The sequence below is a fragment of the Talpa occidentalis genome, unplaced genomic scaffold (assembly GCF_014898055.3).
Source record: "Talpa occidentalis isolate TD23 unplaced genomic scaffold, MPIMG_talOcc4v2.1, whole genome shotgun sequence".
In the NCBI taxonomy this organism is placed as follows: domain Eukaryota; kingdom Metazoa; phylum Chordata; class Mammalia; order Eulipotyphla; family Talpidae; genus Talpa; species Talpa occidentalis.
The window spans coordinates 9961461-9985799 of NW_026555331.1; the positions used below are offsets into that span (position 1 = coordinate 9961461).

Below are 24339 nucleotides of genomic sequence, written 5' to 3' on the forward strand. Positions count from 1 at the left end.
CGGCTGAGACGCGGGCCTTGTCTCCCCTCCTTCCCTCAACACCCCCAGCCCCTTTCCAGGGTCCAGAGTCAGTCTCGTCCCCCACGGGCCGTCCCTGCAGCCTGACTCTGCCCTCGGGAAATGGCGGAGGGTGGTGGCTGCTCCTCACCGGCTGGATCCTCAGGGGACCCACATCTAGTGGGACTTTGCCCCAGACAGCCCCCCACTGGGGCCTGAGACAGGGGGTGCTGGTCTCCGGCCAGGGCCAGACTTGGCCCTTCCTGACTCTGTCTTCGCCGCGCTGGGCGGCCAGGGCTGGGGAGTTCACAGTTTCCTCGTGACGGTGCAGGTTCCTCGGCGTCCCCTGAGCCGGCTCCGATCCCGGGCGCGTCACGGACAATCCCGCTGGACGCTTCCCCTCTAGGGACAGTCTCAGCACAAGGCGGTTTCCTACCCTGGGGACGAGGGACCAGGCCCTGCGTCCTCCTGCTGTGCCTTCTCACCCGTCTCTCCCAGACACTCCCCTCAGTGAGTCATGGTCTTTCTCGTTATTTTCCAGGGAAAAAAATCCCCCTTTTCTGATACTAACCTTCTGGCGTGTGGCTGAACTTCACAGGTGACCACACAGTCCCCCAGGGCTGACCTCACTTCCGACACCAGCACAAAACTGTGCCAGTGCCGCCCTCCCTGCTGACGCTCTGGCTACAGTTTCAGGGACTCCAATGTCCTCCAAAGACCAGACATCACGCACAGAGGAAGGGCTACATGTGTGCTTCAACTATTTTTTTTTTTTTTAACAGCAAAAGGTAACAAGTCTGATTCAGTCTAGGGAGGGGCACAGCTGGGCCCGGTCTGCCAGTGTACCCCGCCCAGGTGGTCGCCCTCCTGGCACACCCAGTACTCTGGTTCCTGTCAGTCAGGGAGGATCCTGGAAGCAGGGCCTTGAATTGGCAGTGCCAGGGGAGCGGCGCGTGTGCTTCAGACTTTCTGTTTCATTCTCCGCAATGCAAGGTCTGGAAGGTCAAACTCAGTTTCGGAAAATCTTCCGTGGGAGGGTGATGTGCTGAAGCTCAGCTGCCGTCCTCGTGCCCGAGGGAGGAAACACGGGGTTCCCAGGGGGCGAAGAGTAACAGGGGGTGTTTAGGAATATCAGAAGGCAGCAGAATGTATAAATGTGCCCAGAAACACTGTCCGGGCGCGTCCTGCCTTCTGGGGGGGCTGCGGGAGATGCCAGGCTGCTCTGGCTGGTTTCTTCCTCCGGACACTGCTGGTCCGGCCGGCACAGGAAGGCCGTAGAGGGACCGGGCCTTGGGGGTGACCCTGCCCCGCGGGCACATCTTCACGTCTAAAAAGAGACTCAACGTGGCCACTGTGTGCAGGCGCCTGACACAGGCAGGTGAGAACATTCACTCCTGCTGAGCCGATGCCCCTTTGGGCCATTCAGAGGCTCTGCCCGGGGTGCCAGTGCCTGCCCCACCCTGTGTCTCCAACTGGGGCTGATTTCTGCTCTTCCTCCCCTGCTGAGCGAGCACCCTGGGGCGTCCTCTTCACCACGTGATAGGAAGGGGGGCAAAGTGTGTGTAGAGTCATCCATGTTTCCAAAATCCACAAAACGAACATGGATTCTCAGAGCCCGTGCTGAGCAGAAGGGGTGGCCTATGGGGGCCCTTTGCACACTTCAGTGCCTGCTGCATAGCCAGGGAACCCCTGTGATGCGTGTTCTCCTGTGAGGACCATCCCAGCGGGAGATCCAGGGGCCTGTGTCCATGGCGGGAGGAGGTGATGGAGCAACCCCCGCCTTTGGTCTCTGATGATTTTCCACGGAATGGGAAGGAGAAGGAAACACTGGACATGAGGAGAGGAGCTCACCAGGGAAGTGCAACGGGAGAGCCTGAGGATGGATATTGGGGGTGGGGGTCTGGCCTCTTGCTGTTCCCCTCTGGTGGGGATTGATGATCTCACCCCCCTCCCCTACCCATTAGGCTGCTCCAGGCTGAGCTGCCCAGCAGCAATACAGAGCAGCTTCGCCCGTGATTCTCAACTATTCCAGGCGTCATACTCAACAGTGAAAACAGGTCAAACTTGGGTTCATGATTGACTTATTTTCCAAAATATTATCATTTTTTAAAATTTTTAAATTTTACATATTTTTACATCATCTTTTATTTTTGCATGATGTATGCATTTTCACCTTCCTTACAGTCCCCATACAGTTCCCACTCCCTTGTTTTGGTCCTATTTCCTTCTCCCCCCACAGTGTGTCTCTGGTTTATAGTTGCTTGTTGCTTGTTGATTTTCATTTTTATTTTATTATAATTAGTCTTTTTCCTGGTCCCTTATTTAGTTTTCTAGATTCCTGCTATGAGTGAGACTATCTGGAATTTTTCTTTTTCTTTCTGGCTTATTTTACTGAGCATGATCCCTTCCAGCTCCATCCATGTTGCTGCAAATTGCATGAGCTTATCTTTCAATACATTATCATTTTACCATACAATCAATTTAAGTAGTTTTGTGAACCTGACACATATCCTGTTATAAATCAACTTTAAGTCAATATAGAGTCATAAAATACTTGTTCAGCAGGGTTTTGTATAACTTATAAGAAACAGGCCTGATTTCTAAGAAACCTTATCTTCTCTGCTCAGGCAGCCTAGATGCTATATATCGGGGCACCCCAGTCTGTGTCTACAGCCAGGGAGAACCTGAGAGCTAAGAGCTGTGACCAGAACTCAGCTCCAGGCCTGGCCTCCTGGAGAGGGCGGCTGCTCACCTGCTTATTTTTCTCAGAAAAGGACTTGGAAAGTGATTCAGGAGCCCATTGGTAGAAAGAAGCCACAGACCAGTCACATTATCACTCTCTGGAGCTCGTGTGGCCAACTCTGCTGGACCTCAGGACTCTGAGTGTTGAAGGGCCCTGCTCATTGGAATCTCTCCGGGACAAAACACCATATACCTGGTGAGTTAGAACCAGGGACAAGGAGGTGAGTGAGAAGAGGTGATACCTTATTCACAGCTAGAAATGCTCGGGCTGGGTTTGTGAAAGGAACAGAAGCTTGTTTTGTCATCATTGTAGCCCAAAGATTTGCTCCCTAAAGTTCTCTTTAATGAGGGGGTGTCCTGGTAACTGAGGCGAGCCCTGAGGCTACGGGACGTGTGTTGGGGCATCTTTGCCCAGGTCAGGTCTAGAGAATCTTTTGTTCCTGTTCTGCTCTTGGAGTCCAAGCCACTGTGGTCCCTGTCACAGCAAACCTGCTGACACCCCAGCCGTGCCCCGAGTCCTTCCTTCCACAGCCTCGCTACCCCTGGCAGTTTTTTGTTCTTTTTTTTTCTTTTAACATTTATCATTTTTTTACACTTCTTTTAGACAACACTTGCTTCCCCCCACCCCCTCATATTGAGTCCCCCTAGAATTTCCTTCCCCAAGACACCCATGCACCATCACCACAGACCACTGTGCTCCTCACTCCCTCCCTCTCACCCTCTCCCTCCTCCTTCACTGCAGGATGTCTCTGGTTTATAATTGTCTGTTTTTGCTTTGTTGTCATTTGTACTGTTATTTTTTTTTACAAGCTATCAGAATTTATGGGATGCAGAAAAAGCCAAAAGAGGGAAGATTATTTTTTTTTTTTTTGATAAATCAGGCATTCAAATTTTATTTTAAAAAGTAACAATTGTTCTTCTAATGATCTCAAAATTTAAGTCAATGAATCTTCATTTTAATTTTTAGCAAATTAAAATAGTCTTCTATTGAACAAGTGTGAGATTAAAATAAATGTTTTAAACATGCTGATGGTATTCACTAAACTGTTTCCTAAAATTTTTTTGTCTTTCAGTGTTTATTTATTTTTTTTTTTTAATAAATTTTTATTGTTATATTCCCCATACAATTGCAATCCCCCCATTCTGACCCCAATCCCTCCCCTCCCACCCCCGCCCCCTAAAAGTGTCTCTGGTTCATAGTTTTTTGTTGATTTTGATTTTCACTTTCTTATAGTTATTCATTTTCCTGGTCCCTTATTTAAGTTTTCTAGATTCCTGCTATGAGTGAGACCATCCGGTATTTTTCTTTTTCTTTCTGGCTTATTTCGCTGAGCATGATCCCTTCCAGCGCCATCCATGTTGCTGCAAATTGCATGTGTTTATCTTTTTTGAATGCTGAGTAATATTCCATGGTGTATATGTACCACATCTTCTTGATCCAGTCATCTATTTTTGGGCATTTGGGTTGTTTCCAAAGCTTAGCTATTGTAAACAGTGCTGCAATAAACATAGGGGTGCAGGTGTTCTTTGGAATTGATGTTTCTGTGTCCTTTGGGTAAATACCTAGGAGTGGAATTGCTGGATCCTATGGAAGCTCTATGTTTAGTAGGTCCAGAAATCTCCATACAGCTTTCCACAGTGGTTGGACCAGTTTGCACTCCCACCAACAGTGCAGAAGAGTTCCTTTTTCTCCACACCCTCGCCAACATTTGTTGTTGCTAGTTTTTTTAATATGTGCCATTCTCACTGGTGTAAGATGGTATCTCATGGTAGTTTTGATTTGCATTTCCCTGATGACAAGTGATGTTGAACATTTTTCATATGCCTGTTGGCCATTTGCATTTCCTCTTCAGAGAAGTTTCTTTTAAGCTCTTCTGCCCATTTTTTGACTGGATTATTTTCTTTGTTGTTGTTGAGTCTCATCAGCTCTTTGCAGATTTTTGTGATCAGTCCTTTATCATTAGTGTTGGGTGCAAAAATGTTCTCCCAGTTGGTGGGGTTTCTCTTTGTTTTTGTTATTGTCTCTTTTGCTGTGCAAAAGCTCTTTAATTTGATGTAGTCCCAGCTGTTTATCTTTGCCTTCACTATCACTGCTTTGGGTGATGTGTCTGTAAAGATGTCTTTGATGTGCAAATCACGTAGTGTTTCGCCTATATTTCCTTCTATATATTTTATGGTTTCAGGTCTTATGTCTAGTTCTTTAATCCATTTTGAGTTGATTTTTGTGTATGGTGTGAGGTGGTGGTCAAGCTTCATTCTTTTGCATGTAGCAACCCAGTTTTCCCAACACCATTTATTGAACAAACTTTCTTTGCTCCAATGCATAGTCTTTGCTCCTTTGTCAAAGATTAGTTGACCATAAATCTGTGGGTTTATTTCTGGATTTTCTATTCGATTCCATTGGTCTGTATGTCTGTTCTTGTTCCAATACCATGCAGTTTTGATGATTATGGCTTTGTAGTATAGTTTGAAGTCTGGGAGTCTGATGCCTCCATTCCCTTCTTTTTTTTCAGGAGAGCTTTGGCTATTCGGGGTTTTTGGTGATTCCATATGAATTTCATCAATAATTGTTCTATTTCTTTGAAGAATGACATTGAAATTTTGATTGGAATAGCATTGAATCTGTATATTGCTTTGGTAGGATGGCCATTTTAATAATGTTTATTCTTCCAATCCATGAGCAGGGGATGTCTCTCCATTTCTTTGTGTCTTCTTCTATTTCTTTTAACAGTGTTTTATAGTTTTCTTTGTATAGGTCCTTTACCTCTTTTGTTAGATTTATTCCCAAATATTTGATTTTTTTTGTTTCAATAACAAAAGGGATGGTCTTTTTGATTTCTTCTTCTTCAGATTTATTGTTTGTGTATAGGAAGGCTACTGACTTTTGCGTGTTGATTTTGTATCCTGCCACTTTACTGAACTGATTGATGAGTTGAATTAGCTTTTCTGTGGAGTTTTTGGGTTCTCTATGTATAATATCATATCGTCTGCAAATAGTGATAGTTTGGCTTCTTCTTTTCCTATTTGGATTCCTTGGATGTCTTTCTCTTGTCTTATTGCCCTGGCTAGGACTTCCAGTATTATATTGAAAAGCAATGGTGAGAGTGGACATCCTTGTCTTGTTCCAGATCTTAATGGAATTGCTTTCAGCTTTTCACCATTGAGAATGATACTGGCTGTTGGCTTGTCATAGATGGCCTTTATGATGTTAAGGTATGTTCTTGTATCCCCAGAATTTCAAGGGCTTTTATCATGAATGGGTGTTGCACTTTGTCGAAAGCTTTCTCAGCATCTATTGATATTATCATATGGTTTTTATATTTCTTTTTGTTGACGTGTTGGATAACGTTGATTGATTTCGGATGTTAAACCATCCTTGTGCCCCTGGAATGAATCCAACTTGGTCGTGGTGAATTATCTTATGGATACATTGTTGGATTCTGATAGCTAAAATTTTATTGAGGATTTTTGCATCAGTGTTCATTAGGGAGGTTGGCCAGTAGTTTTCCTTTTTTGTGTTGTCCTTGTTCGGTTTTGGTATTAGTGTAATGTTGGCTTCATAAAACGTGTTTGGTATTGTCCCTTCCTTCTCAATTTTTTGGAAGAGTTTGTGAAGGATAGGCACTAATTCGTCTCTGAATGTTTGGTAGAATTCATTTGTAAATCCATCAGGTCCTGGGCTTTTGTTTTTGGGGAGGTTTTTTATACCATTTCAATTTCGCTAATTGTAATTGGTCTGTTTAGGTGTTCTATTTCTTCTTTATCTAGCTTTGGGTGATTGTAGAGTTGTAGGAATTTGTCCATCTCCTCTAGATTGTTAAACTTGTTTCCATATAACTGTTCATAGTAGTTACTGATTATTCTTTTGATTTCTGCTGTGTCCGTTGTGATTTCTCCTCTTTCATTGATGATCCTGTGTATTTGTGCTTTCTCCCTTTTTTCCTTTGTGAGCCTGGCTAGGGGTTTGTCTATTTTATTGATTTTTTCAAAAAACCAGCTCTTGGTTTCATTGATCTTTTGGATTGTTTTTTAGTTTCAATTTCATTTATTTCTGCTTTGGTTTTTATTATTTCTTTTCTTCTACTGGTTTTGGGGTTTTTTTGTTGTTCTTTTTCTAGATCTTTGAGCTTCGAGATGAGGTTGTTTCTTGCGTTCTTTCTTGTTTCTTGATGTGAGCTTCTATTGCTATATATTTTCCTCTTATTACTGCTTTTGCTGCATCCCATACATTTAGGATATTAGTGTCCTCCTTGTCGTTCAATTCAAAAAATTTTTTAATTTCTTCTTTGATCTCCTCATTAGTCCAATGGTCTTCCAGTAGTGTGGTTTTTAATCTCCATGAGGTAGGAAAGTTCCTTGCCTTCTTTTTATGGTTTATTTCTAGTTTGATGCCTTCATGGTCAGAAAAGATGGTTGATATGATTTCAATCTTGGTGTATCTGTTGATGTTTGTCTTGTGCCCCAGTATGTGATCGATCCTGGAGAATGATCCGTGTGCGCTTGAGAAAAATGTATACTCCGTTTTTTTGGGGTTTAGTGTTCTATAGATGTCTGTTAAGCCTAATTGCTCTAGGTCCTTATTTAGAGCTTTGGTTTCTTTACTTATTTTTTGTCTTGTTGATCTATCCATTGTTGATAGTGGTGTGTTGAAGTCTCCCACTACGTATGTGTTTTCTCTGATGTCTGTTTTCAGAGAGGACAACAGTTGTCTGATATATTTTGGTGCTCCTTCGTTTGGTGAGTATATGTTAATGAGTGTTATTTCTTCTTGAAGTATTGTCCCCTTGATCATAATGTAGTGACCATTGGGGTCTCTTTTTATCTTTTTGAGTTTGAAATCTGTTTTATCTGATATAAGTATAGCTGTTCCTGCTTTCTTTTTTGGTCCATTTGCTTGTAGGATTGTTTTCCATCCTTTAACTTTGAGCCTATTTTTATCTTTTGTAGCTAAATGTGTTTCCTGGAGACAGCAAAAGGTTGGGTTTTGTTTCTTAATCCAGGCTGCCACTCTGTGTCTTTTTATTGAAGAGTTTAGTCCATTTACATTTAGAGTTAATATTGATATGTTAACATCTGTATTTGCCATTGTGTTTGTCTTTCCTTTGATTTTATTTATTTATTCTTTTAATAACTTTTTTTTTTTTTTTTTGGCCTTCTTTCATTGTTATTCGTCCCTCTGAGGTTCTGGCTTTAGGACTCCTTGTAGTATTTTTTGGAGTGGGGGTTTAGTTGCAATAAAATTCCGGAGTTTCTGTTTGTCTGGGAAGGTCCATATTCTTTCTTCATAGAGGAAGGAGAGCTTTGCGGGATAGAGTATTCTTGGTTGGCATCTGTTTTCTTGGAGTCTGTTGACTATGTCCCTCCACTCTCTCCTTGCCCGTAGTGTTTCTTCGGAGAAGTCTGATGTCAGCCTGATTGGCTTTCCTTTGAATGTTATCTGTTTCTTCAAGAGGGAAGATTATTACAATACAGGTCTACATTAATAAACAAGTAGCATTTTGTTTTTTTAATATTTTATTTTATATAATTCTTACATCATTTTTGCACAATGTATGCATTTTCATTTTGGTTTTATTCCCCATACAATTGCACCCCCCCACTTATTTTGACCCTAATCCTTCCTCTCTCCGCCCCCGCCCCTAGTAGTGTGTCTCTGGTTTATAGTTGCTTGTTGATTTTGATTTTTACTTCGTATTAATTAGTCTTTTTCCTGGTCCCTTATTTAGGTTTTCTAAATTCCTGCTATGAGTGAGACCATCTGGTATTTTTCTTTTTCTTTCTGGCTTATTTCGCTGAGCATGATCCCTTCTAGCTCCATCCATTTTGCTGCAAACTGCATGTGTTTCTCTTTTATGATTGCTGAGTAATATTCCATTGTGTATATGTACCACACATCTATTTTTGCGCATTTGGGTTGTTCTCATAGCTAAGCTATTGTAAACAGTGCTGCTATAAATGTAGGGGTGCAGGTACCCTTTGGAATTGATGTTTCTGTGTCCTTTGGGTAAATACCTAGGAGTGGAATTACTGGATCCTATGGAAGCTCGATCTTTAGCAGGTTGGGGAATCTCCACACAGCTCTCCATAGTGGTTGGACCTGTTTGCACTCCCACCAGCAGTGCAGGAGAGTTCCTTTTTCTCCACACCCTCGCCAACATTTGTTGTTGCTAGTTTTTTTAATACGTGCCATTCTCACTGGTGTAAGATGGTACCTCATGGCAGTTTTGATTTGCATTTCCCTGATTACAAGTGATGTTGAACATTTTTTTCATATGCCTGTTGGCCATTTGCATTTCCTCTTCAGAGAAGTTTCCTTTTACCTCTTCTGCCCATTTTTTGACTGGATTATTTTCTTTGTTGTTGTTGAGTCTCATCAGCTCTTTGTAGATTTTTGTGATCAGTCCTTTATCACTAGTGTTTTGTGCAAAAATGTTCTCCCAGTCGGTGGGGTTTCTCTTTGTTTTGGTAATTGTCTCTTTTGCTGTGCAGAAGCTCTTTAATTTGTTGTAGTCCCAGCTGTTTATCTTTGCCTTCACTATTGCTTTGGGTGATGTGTCTGTAAAGTTGTCTTTGAGGCACATGTCATGTAGTGTTTTGCCTATATGTCCTTCTGTATATTTTATGGTTTCAGGTCTTATGTCTAGTTCTTTAATCAATTTTGAGTTGATTTTTGTGCATGGTGTGAGGTAGTAGTCAAGCTTCATTCTTTTGCATGTAGCGACCCAGTTTTCCCAGCACATTTATTGAACAAACTTTCTTTGCTCCAATGCATATTTTTTGCTCCTTTGTCAAAGATTAGTTGACCATAAATCTGTGGGTTTACTTCTGGATTTTCTATTTGGTTCCATTGGTCGGTGTGTCTCTTCTTGTTCCAATACCATGCAGTTTTTTTTTTAATTTTTTTAATTTAAATTTTATTTTTACATTCCCCATACAATTACAACCCCCTTATTTTGACCCCAATCCCTCCTTTCCCTGCCCCCCAACCCCCATAAAGTATCTCTGGTTCATAGTTGTTTGTTGATTTTGATATTTTCTTTCTTATAGTTATTCTTTTCCCTGGTCCCTTATTTAAGTTTTCTAGATTCCTGCTATGAGTGAAACCATCCAGTATTTTTCTTTTTCTTTCTTGAGGACCGGGTTTTGGGTGTTCAGAGATGGTATTCTTAAGTAGTTTGATCTTACATTATTATCTTTGTTCTTTAAGTCCGTGTCCTTTTCTTTTTTTTTAAATAAATTTTATTTTTATATTCCCCATATAATTGCAACCCTCTTATTTTGACCCCAATCCCTCCCCACCCCACCCTCCACCCCCCATAGAGTGTCTCTGGTTCATAGTTTTTTGTTGATTTTGATTTTCACTTTCTTATAGTTATTCATTTTCCTGGTCCCTTATTTAAGCTTTCTAGATTCCTGCTATGAGTGAGACCATCTGGTATTTTTCTTTTTCTTTCTGGCTTATTTCGCTGAACATGATCCCTTCCAGTGCCATCCATGTTGCTGCATATTGCATGTGTTTATCTTTTTTGAATGCCAAGTAATATTTCATGGTGTATATGTACCACATCTTCTTGATCCAGTCATCTGTTTTTTCGCATTTGGGTTGTTTCCAAAGCTTAACTATTGTAAATAGTGCTGCTATAAACATAGGGGTGCAGGTGCTCTTTGGAATTGATGTTTCTATGTCCTTTGGGTAAATACCTAGGAGTGAAATTGCTGGATCCTATGGAAGCTCTATGTTTAGTAGGTCCAGAAATCTCCACACAGCTTTCCATTGTGGTTGGGCCAGTTTGCACTCCCACCAAAAGTGCAGGAGAGTTCCTTTTTCTCCACAACCTCGCCAACATTTGTTGTTGTTAGTTTTTTTAATATGTGCCATTCTCACTGGTGTAAGATGGTATCTCATGGTAGTTTTGATTTGCATTTCCCTGATGACAAGTGATGTTAAACATTTTTTCATATGCCTGTTGGCCATTTGCATTTCCTCTTCAGAGAAGTTTCTTTTTAGTTCTTCTGCCCATTTTTTGACTGGATTATTTTCCTTGTTGTTGTTGAGTCTCATCAGCTCTTTGCAGATTTTTGTGATCAGTCCTTTATCATTAGTCTTGTGTGCAAAAATGTTCTCCCAGTTGGTGGGGTTTCTCTTTGTTTTGGTAATTGTCTCTTTTGCTGTGCAGAAGCTCTTTAATTTGATGTAATCCCAGCTGTTTATCTTTGCCTTCACTATCACTGTGTGATGTGTCTGTAAAGATGTCTTTGATGTGCATATCACATAGTGTTTCACCTATATTTCCTTCTATGTATTTTATGGTTTCAGGTCTTATGTCTAGTTGTTTAATCCATTTTGAGTTGATTTTTGTGTATGGTGTGAGGTAGTGGTCAAGTTTCATTCTTTTGCATGTAGCGACCCAGTTTTCCCAGCACCATTTATTGAACAAACTTTCTTTGCTCCAATGCATAGTCTTTGCTCCTTTGTCAAAGATTAGTTGACCATAAATCTGTGGGTTTATTTCTGGATTTTCTATTCGATTCCATTGGTCTCTGTGTCTTTTCTTGTTCCAATACCATGCAGTTTTGATGATTATGGCTTTGTAGTATAGTTTGAAGTCTGGGAGTGTTATGCCTCCATTCCCTTCTTTTTTTTTTTTTTCAGGAGAGCTTTGGCTATTTGCTGTTTTTGGTGGTTCCATATGAATTTCATCAATAATTGTTCTATTTCTTTGAAGTATGTGACTGAAATTTTTATTGGAATAGCATTGAATCTTTAAAGTGCTTATGATAGGATGGCCATTTTGATAATTTTAATTCTTCCAATCCATGAGCAGGGGATGTCTTTCCATTTCTTTGTGTCTTCTTCCATTTAACAGTGTTTTATAGTTTTCTTTGTATAGGTCCTTTACGTCTTTTGTTAGGTTTATTCCCAAGTATTTGATTTTTTTTGTTTCAGTAATAAAAGGGATGATTTTTTTTGATTTCATCTTCTTCAGATTTATTGTTTGTGTATAGGAAGGCTACTGATGTTTGCGTGTTGATTTTGTATCCTGCCACTTTACTAAACTGATTGATTAGCTTAAGTAGCTTTTCTGTGGAGTTTTTGGGGTTTTCTATGTATATTATTGTTGGGAGAGACCCTGTGCAGTGAGCAGAAGGGCCTTGACCTGAGTCCCTAAGGCATGTGAAAACACATGTGTCTTGGAGGAAAACCTCTGAGTGACAGGACCTAATGTTGAGTGCCTTGACACTGCCCCATGTAATGGGAACAACAGGACTATTGGTGGCTTTCTTTTTTCTTTTCAATGAAAGACAGGCCATGCCTTGGATCAATGGCTTCTGTGTCTCCCACAGAAGTGGCTGAGGAGGCGCTGGAGTGTTTCCCATGGTGATTTAATTTAGGGTCTGAGGTGGTCTCTTGGAGGGCTGGGATCTGGGGCCGTATGAGCTGAAGAGGTGTCCATATTGTTTCGGAGGATCCATCTAAAATGACAGAAGCATAGCCTTTTCTCTTTAAAATCATCACCCCCGCCTCCCACATATTTGTTCCTGGGGTTTTTACCCATACCAGTTCTTGCACGCTACATGCTGATTGAGTAGCAAAATGTTTACTGCTGCACGTTACGGGGTCTCCCTGTAGTAAAATCAGAAAATTCAAAGTAAAAAGAGCTAATAGCAGGGTTTCTTGTATCCATCGATGTTGTCCTCCATTTTCTGTTTAAATTAAAGAGGAAAGCAGTGTATGAATATGTATAATATGGAGAGGATAATTATGAGATCGCAGGGCTGATTGAAGCTGTTATAATAAAGAGGCAAGAACAGGGTGTGTAGAATGCAAACTACCTGTAACAAGATGAGGAACCAATTGGACAACATATAAAGAGTCAATAATGATGTTAGCTGGGCCAGGAGGCAGTTGCTGTAAAAGATGAAGTATAGCAAATAATTTAACTTGTTGAGCAGACGAATAAGAGGTGTGGACTGAAAATTGAATCTGTGGCCCCACAGCAGCTGCAATACCAGAAGGAGATCCATCTACAAAATAAACAGCAGCTCCAGGTATAGCTCCATTTTGTATCCTTAAGAAAATCCCATAACTTTCTAGCAGAGTAGTGACATCCAATACAATTAGGATAATCAGCCAATGCAAGCTGCAGTGTATCTGACAGGGGAAGAATCCGTTGAAAGCAAGAGGAAGAAAATGGCAAAATAATAACAGAGGGCTCAAAGCCCCATATGGATTTAACACAGAGCCTTTCTTTAACAATAATTTGAGCAATGAATTCAATATATGGAGTTACAGTTTGAGAATTTGAATTTTTAACATATGTCCATTCCAGGGACTTGTCCTGTTGTGCAATTATTGCTGTAGGACTCTCAGGAGTACCAAAGATCAATAAATTAAGTGGCAAATCAGGCTGATATCGACAAACAAACTGTTTTTTAATTTGGTGTTCCACAAAAGAAAGTTGTGCTTGGGTCTCAGGAGTTAAATGACTAGGGTTTTGTAAGTTGGATTCGCCCTCTAGCGTTTGAAGAAGATGGGTTAAAGCATAGTTAGGAATGTCCAACATAGGGCATAACCAGTTAATATCTCCAAGTAATTTTTAAAAATCATTTAAAGTTTTTAACTGTTTTTGTTGTAGTTTCATGCACTGAGGCTGCACAGTGTGTCAGTCAACAAGGCTACCAAGATATTTAAAAGGTGATAAGGTCTGTATTTTCTTGGGAGCAATTAAAAGCCCAAACTTTGGAAGTTCTGTTAATAAAAACTGCACAGCTTGAGAAAGGACAGACTTACTATCAGCAGCTATTAAAATATCATCCATATATTTTATGGTTTCAGGTATTATGTCTAGTTCTTTAATCCATTTTGAGTTGGTTTTTGTGTATGGTGTGAGGTAGTGGTCAAACTTCATTCTTTTGCATGTAGCGACCCAGTTTTCCCAGCACCATTTATTAAACAAACTTTCTTTGGTCCAGTGCATATTCTTTGCTCCTTTGTCAAATATTATTTGACCATAGATCTGTGGGTTCATTTCTGGGTTTTCTATTCAGTTCCATTGATCCATGCATCTGTTCTGGTTTCAATATCATGCATTTTTGATTATTATGGCTTTGTAGTATAGTTTGAAATCTGGGCGAGTGATGCCTCCATTCCCTTCTTTTTTTTTCAGGAGAGTTTTGGCTATTCGGGGTTTTTGGTGGCTCCATATGAATTTCATCAATATTTTTTCTATTTCTTTGAAGAATGACATTGAAATTTTAATTGGAATAGCATTGAATCTGTAGATTGCTTCTGGTAGGATGGCCATTTTGATAATGTTAGTTCTTGCAATCCATGAGCAGGGGATGTCTTTCCATTTCTTTGTGTCTACTTCTATTTCTTTTAACAATGTTTTACAGTTTTCTTTGTAAAGGTCCTTTACTTCTTTTGTTAGGTTTATTCCCAAGTATTTGAATTTTTTTTGTTTCAATAATAAAAGGAATGGCTTTCTTGATTTCTTCTTCTTCAGATTTATTGTTTATGTATAGGAAGGCTACTGATTTTTGTGCGTTGATTTTGTATCCTGCCACTTTACTAAACTGATTGATTAGTTTAAGTAGTTTTTCTGTGGAGTTTTTGGGGTTCTCTATGTATATTATCATATCATCCACAAATAGTGATAGTTTGACTTCTTCCTTGCCTATTTGTATTCCTTGTATGTCTTTCTCTTGTCTTATTGCTCTGGCTAGGACTTCCAGTATTATGTTGAAAAGTAGTGGTGAGAGTGGACATCCTTGTCTTGTTCCAGATCTTAGTGGGAATGTTTTCAGTTTTTCACCATTGAGGATGATATTGGCTGTGGGCTTGTCATATATGGCCTTTATGATGTTGAGGGTATGTTCCTTGTATCCCGAGAATTTCAATGGCCTTTATCATAAATGGGTTTTGTACTTTGTCAAATGCTTTCTCAGCATCTATGGATATTATCATATGGTTTTTATATTTCTTTTTTTTTTTTCCTTTGACTGTTTTATTATTAAATTTCATTATTAAATTTAATTTTCAATGTTCCTAAGTTATAAATCACTTAAGATATCTATACACAGACACATACCCATCCTGTATCTCATGAGGTCCCATTTTGAGGGGTAGTTGGAATAACATTATGTATGCAAGCACTTTGGAAAATTTATTTTTTTTATTTTTTACAATTTATTTATTTTTTTTTCCTTCATCTTTTATTTATTTATTTATTTATTTATTTTTTTAATTTTTATATTCCCCATACAATTGCAATCCCCCTATTCTGACCCCAATCCCTCCCCTCCCGCCCCCCACCCCCCAAAAAGTGTTTCTGGTTCATAGTTTTTGTTGATTTTGATTTTTGCTTTCTTATAGTTATTCATTTTCCTGGTCCCTTATTTAAGTATTCTAGATTCCTGCTATGAGTGAGACCATCCGGTATTTTTCTTTTTCTTTTTGGCTTATTTCACTGAGCATGATCCCTTCCAGCGCCATCCATGTTGCTGCAAATTGCATGTGTTTATCTTTTTTGAATGCTGAGTAATATTCCATGGTATATATGTACCACATCTTCTTGATCCAGTCATCTATTTTGGGGCATTTGGGCTGTTTCCAAAGCTTACCTATTGTAAACAGTGCTGCTATAAACATAGGGGTGCAGGTGTTCTTTGGAATTGATGTTTCTGTGTCCTTTGGGTAAATACCTAGGAGTGGAATTGCTGGATCCCGTGGAAGCTCTATGTTTAGTAGGTCCATAAATCTCCACACAGTTCTCCATAGTGGTTGGACCAGTTTGCACTCCCACCAACAGTGCAGCAGAGTTCCTTTTTCTCCACAACCTCGCCAACATTTGTTGTTGCTAGTTTTTTTAATATGTGCCATTCTCACTGGTGTAAGATGGTATCTCATGGTAGTTTTGATTTGCATTTCCCTGATTACAAGTGATGTTGAACATTTTTTCATATGCCTGTTGGCCATTTGCATTTCCTCTTCAGAGAAGTTTCTTTTTAGCTCCTCTGTCCATTTTTTGACTGGATTATTTTCTTTGTTGTTGTTGAGTCTCATCAGCTCTTTGCAGATTTTTGTGATCAGTCCTTTATCATTAGTGTTGTGTGCAAAAATTTTCTCCCAGTTGGTGGGGTTTCTCTTTGTTTTTGTTATTGTCTCTTTTGCTGTGCAGAAGCTCTTTAATTTGATGTAGTCCCAGCTGTTGATCTTTGCCTTCACTATCACTGCTTTGGGTGATGTGTCTGTAAAGATGTCTTTGATATGCAAATCACGTAGTGTTTCGCCTATATTTCCTTCTATGTATTTTATGGTTTCAGGTCTTATGTCTAGTTCTTTAATCCATTTTGAGTTGATTTTTGTATATGGTGTGAGGTAGTGGTCAAGCTTCATTCTTTTGCATGTAGCGACCCAGTTTTCCCAGCACATTTATTGAACAAACTTTCTTTGCTCCAATGCATAGTCTTTGCTCCTTTGTCAAAGATTAGTTGACCATAAATCTGTGGGTTTATTTCTGGATTTTCTATTCGATTCCATTGGTCTGTATGTCTGTTCTTGTTCCAATACCATGCAGTTTTGATGATTATGGCTTTGTAGTATAGTTTGAAGTCTGGGAGTGTGATGCCTCCATTCCCTTCTTTTTTTTTCAGGAGAGCTCTGGCTATTCGGGGTTTTTTGTGATTCCATATGAATTTCATCAATAATTGTTCTATTTCTTTGAAGAATGACATTGAAATTTTGATTGGAATAGCATTGAATCTGTATATTGCTTTTGGTAGGATGGCCATTTTAATAATGTTTATTCTCCCAATCCATGAGCAGGGGATGTTTTTCCATTTCTTTGTGTCTTCTTCTATTTCTTTTAACAGTGTTTTATAGTTTTCTTTGTATAGGTCCTTTACCTCTTTTGTTAGATTTATTCCCAAATATTTGATTTTTTTTGTTTCAATAATAAAAGGGATGGTTTTTTTGATTTCTGGAAGGTCCATATTTTTTCTTCATAGAGGAAGGAGAGCTTTGCAGGGTAAAGTATTCTTGGTTGGCATTTGCTGTCTTGAAGTTTGCTGAATATGTTACTCCATTCTCTTCTTGCCTGTAATGTTTCTTTGGAGAAGTCAGAAGTTAACCTGATTGGTTTTCCCTTATAAGTTATCTGTTTCTTCCCCCTTGTCAGTTTCATTATTTTTTCCTTGTCTTGGACTCTTGCAAGCTTTGCTATTAGGTGTATTGCTGTAGTTTTCTTTTCCTTGTGGTAATTGGGAGTTCTTCTCACTTCTTGTATATCTATAGTCATCTCCTTTTTCATGCTTGGGAAGTTTTCTTCAATCATCTTGCATAATTTCTCAGTTCCTTTGTCTTTCTCCTCACCTTCTGGAATGCCTATAACTCCTACATTTCCTCTCTTCATGGAGCCTGATAATTGTCTAAGAGTCTCCTCATACTGCTTCATTTGCACTTCTCTCTCCTTTCCTCTTTTGGCTCTTTTTATTTCTGTATCTTCGATAGTACTGATCCATTCTTCCATTTCATCAATTCTGTTTTCACTGTTTTCCCAGAGTTCATTTTCTACTCTAGTCATCTTTTAATCTCCTGCATTTCTTTTCTTTCCTTTCTTAAGGTCTCAATTTCATTCTTCAGTTCAGTGATTATTTGTCTCAAATCATTTTTTTCCTTTTCGTTTTCTTCCGGCTTTTTAATTATGATGATCAATAATTCTCTATCTGATAGGCCGAGAAGTTCTTCCATGTCATTGTTGAGCTCTGTTGACCTTACTTCTTTTTGTGGTGTGTTCTCTTGCAGGCTTGCTTGGTTATTTATATTTTTTCTTTTCCCTGTTATTTGCTTTCTAATTAGTTCTATGCGTTGGGACTTTGTGCCACTGGTGTTGGCAGGCATCTCTTTGGAGTGTTCCTTTCCAATGTTCCAGAAACTGTTTACCAGACTGAGACCAGCACTGGTAGGCCAAAACTCCACCAGGGTGTTGATGCTGTGTTGCTGGGCACTGTCCCTTTCAGTTTCCTCTCTGTATTTACTCAGTTCCAACAGGGAATCAGCTAGTTGGTGATTTTGTTCTGGTCAGGAGGTGGCACCAGAGATCTGAACTTGCCGACCTGTGCTTTTTCCCAGTGGTTCTCTGAGAAGTGTTGGGGGGTGGGGCAGAGGGGAGTACCTCAGCACAGGGGCTCTTATTCCAGTTGTGTGCTGTGTCGACCCCGTGTTCACCTGGTGCTGTGCCCGCAGCTGTATGGATCCTGTGCCCTGACTTCTGCACTCTAGGTCTCAGTTCCAGGGTTATCAGAGCCAAAACGCTGGCTGTCACCTTGTGCAGTGCCCACTGCTATGGAGCGTCCCACGTCCTGGATCCTGCACCTGGCTCTCAGTTCCAGGATGGGGTCTTACTCCACTTCTTATTTCCCTCCTTACCTCCATTTGCGTGGCCCACCCTCTTTCAGAGCCTGAGGGTGTTTTTGGGATCCCTGGTTTCCAACTATCAGGATGTTGGTGATTTTTTCTGGTCACTAGGTGGCGCCAGAGATCTTTCCTCGTGTCCTTCCAGAACTGTTACCCCCACCCCCCAGTGGGTCCAGGGGAACAGAGTGGGAGTGGCGTGGAGAGCCTCAATGGCTTAGGAGTGCTGTGTCTGCCTTGTGCCCCATCGTCGTGGGGATCCTGCACCCTGAATTTCGTGCCCCAGGTCTCAGTTCTGAAGCCCTCAGATCCAGGATGCGGGCTGTAGCCCAGTTCAGTGTCCGCAGAAAAAGCGCCTTTTGCACCCAGCTGCCATGTCTGGGCACCTGGTTTCTGATTACTCAGTGAGGGACATTCGCCTCTATGAGGGCTCCCAGGCGTCTCCCTGCATGCCTAGGTCGCATGCGCGGGGACCTGGGTAGCCGCAATACGCAATCCTGTATGCTTTTCCAGCACACAGCACAAGATTACTGGCTGGCCTTGGGCTATTTGTAGGTCACCTTGGAGTCCTTATCTTCCTCTAATAGTGCCTGGAGCCATTCACTCACCTCCGCAGCAATTCCTGCCTGGATCTCCACAGTTACAGTTCACAGGGTGCGGTGGCTGAAATAGTTTCTTTCAGCTCACAGTTCCGCTTAATGTGTAGTTTGTTCTTGTTGGTTGTTTTTGTTTGTTTGTTTTCCTCCTTTCTGTTGGTCGGAGAGTGCCGACTTTGTGGGTCGGGGAGGGTAGCAGGGTTCTGAGCTTTCCTCCTTTCTAGTCCTCTTTTATGGCAACTTTCTTCTTTGGGCGCTTTGCCAGAGTTGCCCGTTTATATTCCATGTTCCAGTTTTCACAGGGACCTGCTGCTTTTCCTCCCTATTAACTTTTTTTTTATGGGAGGACTTACTCGCTGTGTTTCCCCGCCACCATGTTGATCTCTCCCTTGGTGTAGTTTTTTGTTCTTGGTAATAGACACTGCACCGTGTGAGGAGATGGATAATAGCCCCCCCCCCCACCGTGTGGGGGCTTTGATTTGCATCCCCCTCATGGCTCATGGTGTGAGCAAGTGTCCAGACACCTGTCGTGCGTGTTTATGTCCCATTTGGAGAATTGTCCGTTGAAGTCTTTTGCCTAGTAAGAAATGGTGATACTTGGACTTTTTTTCCCCTATTGTTTTCTTCTTATTTTTTTGTATACTACGCCCTATCAGTTGTGTGGTTTGCAATATTTTCACCCATTGTGCCAGGTGTCTGCCCTCTGTCATGATTTCTACTGCTGTGCAGAAGCTGTTTTATGCACCTGCTTGTCTTCTTTCCCTTTATTGCCTTGCTTGTGAAATCACACCCAGTGTTCTCTTGCCTAAAGGTGGTTGTTGAAATGGGTGTTTCTGGGAGGGCTGAGGGCTGATGCTCCTGCTCTGCCATTTGCTGGCCTCAGTCTCTGAGACTGAAAGTGCTTGAGCAGAGGGACAGCCCCTTCCAGGCTGATGACCACTGATGCAGGGCCCTGATGGTGGAGAAATTGTTCGCTTTATGATGTGAATCCTGATCCTCATAGCCTAACACAGAAGCTTCTGGATTTTCAGATGTGAACACCTCGTGCCTGTCACCATGAACTACAGAATTGTCCTATTTCTATCAGAGCAACAGTGTATAACTCAGTTTTGCAGCATGTAATTTTTTGTGTAAGTTTTCTATCTCTTGTTTATTTAGCCTTGGGTGATTGTTATTATTCTGGCAATGTGTCCATCTCATCTTGTTTGCTGCATTTGTTTGCATATAATTGCTCACGGTCATCTGTCATTCTCCTCTGGGTTGATGCTGTGTCTGTTGTAATTTCTCCTCTTTCATTTTTGATCACATTTATCTGACTCACCTCCTTCTTTTTCTTCTGTGAGCCTAGCTGGAGGTTTGTCCATTATTGTTTATTTTTTCAACCAATCATCTTTTGGTTTCATTATTTTTTTGATTGTCTTTTTATTTCTATTTCATTTATTTTGCTTTAATATTCATTTCCTTCCTTCCATTGACTTTGAGTCTTTTGGTATTCTTTTTCTAGTTCTTAAAGATGGGAAATTAGGTTGTTGTTTCTTTCTTCTTTCTTGATGTGGGTCCGTATTGGTATATTCTTTCCTCTTACTACTGCTTTTGCTGTGTCCCATCTATTCTGGAAAGCTGTTGCCTCATTGCCTTTTTTGTCAAAGTAATTTTAAATTTATTCTTTAATTTCCTCATTGATCTAGTAGCCTTTCAGTATTGTGTTGTTCAGCCTCCGCTTTTTGGGTTGGTTCCTTGCTTTCTTTCCTAGTTGCCTTCTAGCTTGATGCCTTTATGGTCAGAGAAGTTAGTTGGTATGATTTCGATCTTCATATATTTGTCATGTGACCCAGTACATGGTCTATCCTGGAGAATGTCTGTATGTACTTGAGAAAAATGTGTATGTTTGTTTATTTTTTGGGCAAAGTGTCCTGTAGATGTGTGTTAGGCCCATGTGGTCTAGATCTTTGTTTAGGGTGATTTGTCCTTGTTTATTTATTTTATTGATGATTAATTTTTATTTATTTATACATACAAAAACTGGGGTGTAGGCCAGAGGTGAGGGGGTAAGAGGATTCACCAGAGACAGAGTGGGGAGCAGAAGAGGCAGGTCTACTGAAATACACTGCTAAGGGGAACATGAGGAAGACAGGGGGTCTGCTCTGCCACGTGGGTCACCTCCCTGGCTGGGGATCGAACTCAAGCCTCAGTGGTTGATGATAGCTTGATAGAGCTGAGACTCTAACCCCTGGACCACCAGGGAGGTCTGTGTCCTTGTTTATTTGTGTTTGTAGATCTGTCCATTGGTGAGAGTGGGGTGTTGAAGTCTCCTGCCACATCTGTATTTTCTCTGAAATCTGTTTTCAGATTGAACATTATTGTGTAATATCTGTTTTAGTGTTCCTTCATTTGGTGAGTGGTGAGACACCTCAATATTATCCCCTCGATCAACATATCGTGTCCATCAGTGTCTCTTGTCACCTTGCTTAGTTTGAAGTCTATTTTCTCTGATGTAAGTACGGCTGCCCCTCCTTGTTTTGGGGTCCATTTGCTTGTAGAGTTGTCCAGCCCTCTCCTTTCCATCAATGTTTATCTTTGGCACTTAGTGTTGTTTTCTGGGGATGGCAGAAGGTTGGGTTCTGTTTTCTAATCCAACATGCTAATCTGGGTCTTTTCATTGGTGAGTTTTGTCCATTCATTTTTAGGGTGATTGTTGATTTGGATGTCTGTTCTGCCATTTTGTTCATCATTTTTTGATTCTACTCAATACTTTGTTCAGTTCTTCATGTTCATTCATTGTTGATTTTGATTCTAGGGCTTCTTGTAGTATTTCTTGCACTGAGGGTTTAGTAGTAGCAAATTTCTGCTGATTTTCATAGCCTGAGAAGGTCCTTATGTTTTCCTCATATGGGAAAGAAACTTTTGCAGGATGGGGCCTCCCCTGGTGGTGCAGCAGTTGAGCGCTGGGCTGCGAAGCTTCTCACAGCCTCTGCAGCGCTGGTTTGACCACTGGCCACTGGCGAGTGTCCCACATGGCACGCAAACCTCTCCTGCTGCCCGCTGCTCCCCTCAGCAGTGTACATCGTTGGTCTTCCTGCTCTGTTCCCTGCTCTAGCTCTAGTGAATTCTCTCAACCTCCTGCACTTCTGACTGTACCCAGTGCTTATATAAATAAATAAATAAAATTTTAAAATAAAAAGATACTTTTGCAGGATGAAACATTTTTAAATTACTTTTTTTTTTTGTCCTGGTGTTTTTTGAATATGTCACTCCACTCTTTTCTTTCTTCTTTTTTTTTTTTTGGATTTTTTTTTTTAAGAACTGGGGTACAGGCCAGAGGTGTGGGGATGAGGGGATTCACTAGAGACAGAGTAGGGAGAAGAACAGGCATATCTACTGAAATACACTGCGGAGGGGAGCAGCAGGTGAGTCAGGAGAGGTCTGCTATGCTATGTGGTAGCTCCCTGGCCAGTCAGGGATTGAACTCGACTGCAGAGGCTGTGGGCAGCTTCACAGCAATGTGCCCAACCTCTTGCGCCACCAGGGAGGCCCTCCATTCTTTTCTTGCCCATAGTGTTTCTCTCTCTGTTTTTTAAGATTTTATTTATTTATTTATTTATTTTTGCTTAGAAGAACTGAGGTGTAGCACCAGGTGGGTCAGCGCTGTGACTGGCGATAGAACTCAGGACCTCACAGTTGTAATGCTGATCCTTAACCCCTAGGCCACCAGGGAGGCCCACCATAGTGTCTCTTCAGAGAAGATTGATGCTAGTTTAATTGGGTTTCCTTCATAGGATTTCTGTTTCTTCTTCCTGTCAACTTCATTATTTTTCCTTTGTCTTGAATTCTTGGAAGCTTTACTGTTTTGTGTCTTGCCATGCTTTTTCTTTAATAGTGATATATGTCCTGCTAGCCTCCTGTATGTCTGCTTTTATTTCCTTTTTCAATTGGGAATGTTTTTTCAATTATTTCCTTGAAGAACTTCTCAGCGCCTCTGTCTTTTCTTCTCTTTCTGAGATTTGTATTACTCATATATTTCCTTTTCCATGGTGTGAGTGAGATAATTCTTGAAGTGTTTCTTAATTCTTTTTTCATTACATCTCTCCTACCCTCTCTTTCTTTTTGTATCTGATCATTATTCTGTGTCATCTATTCTATTTCCATGGCTTTTTCAAGAAGTTTTTACATTTCTACTGACCTTTTTACACACTGCAATCCTTTATTTTCTTGTTTAAACTTTCAGTCTATCTTCCATTTGTTGATTATGTTTCTCGCAGTATTCTTTTTCTATTCTGCATCTTCTTATATATCTGATTTGGTTTTTTGAGTTTTGATTGTGTTGTTTGAGTTCTTTGACTTTCTTAATCATGGCAATTTAAAATTCTTCACGTGACAAAAGAAGAGTTCTTCTGTTTCTAGGTTGTTGTTTCTGGATTTGATTTTCTCTCTGTGGTGGCTGCTCCCCTCAAGGCTGCTGTGGCCATTTGTGTTTATCCTTCTCCCCATTGTTTGCTTTGGGTTTGCTCTGTCATTTTTGGCCTCTGTTGTGTGTGATTCCTTCTCACGCACCGTTTAAATGAGTGTTTCATTTATGGTGGCACAGCTACTGGGGTCTGTAAGATTTGGGGTGCTGCTGGAGCCTCCTGCAAAGCATGTTTGGCTTGTTCTCCTGGCTGGGGTGCTTGGCGGGGGTTGGGGGAGAGCTGTGTTAATACACTTTGTTTCTGGAACCTCAGTGGGTCAGGGCCTGTTATTGTGACCAGGCGGGCAGAGGGTTGCAGAGATCCTTGCTATAGGAGCCCCTATGAGCCGAGCGCAGAGAGGGATGCACTTCCTCCTGCAGCTGGGTTGTGACTAAGGCCTCTGTCCTCTCCCAAAGAGCTGGCTACTCAGCCTAGAAAAAGGGGTTCTAACCTGGGGTTACTGATGTTCTCTGAATTAGAGCAAGGCCCTTTGAGGATAAGCAGGGCACTGATATGTTGGGAGGTGCTAGTGTCTGAAAACTTGTGGGATATACTTCTGAGTACAGCAGGGACTCTGTAGTGAATCCTAGATAATGTTTGACGTGGGACTCAGGGCCCATTGCAGCTACTAACATGGACATCATTTGCATATGCATCCACTTGATTGTGCAGGTATACAAAGGCCTAAAACTCTCTATAGTGTTTTGAAATCACTGTAACTCTCTCAAATACACAAAATTGCCTATTTAATCTCATTTGAGCCTCAACCGATTTCTGTAACCTTCTTCTATCTACTCCTAGAAGATGCCCAGTTTTCAGAATTTTAGCAAGATTATGAAAAAAGAAATTGGAGACAAAGAAATGAAGCATGTTAAATATGTGGATCATGCCTCCTGCGTGAAACTGTATTCCATATTAGTGGACGATAAGCGTTTCTCAAGGTTTTGGAAGAAAGACCACAGGCCACTTTCTTTCTCCCTCTTGGATATTCTGGAACCAAGTTCTTCACTACCAGGTATTGTCAATCAATCACAGCATAGCAGGCAAGGTTGAAAGTCACTGCTGTAAAATAGAGTTGGCACAACTTCCCACCAGTTATGAGCTACCCTCAAGGTTTGATCCTAGCATCAGCCTTGCGTACAGG

The 24339-nt window shown here is 41.0% G+C and overlaps 1 protein-coding gene across 1 annotated transcript in view; it reads left to right on the plus strand.

The window, feature by feature from the left end:
* The first annotated feature begins 2913 nt into the window (after positions 1-2913).
* The window catches only part of LOC119237888 (gasdermin-C-like), a 38998-nt gene continuing 17572 nt past the window's right edge, over positions 2914-24339 (plus strand). The window contains exons 1-2 of the mRNA XM_037501734.2: positions 2914-2935; positions 23997-24210. Coding sequence (XP_037357631.1) covers positions 24000-24210 — 211 coding nt within the window. The 5' untranslated portion in view covers positions 2914-2935; positions 23997-23999. The remainder of the gene's footprint in view (positions 2936-23996; positions 24211-24339) is intronic.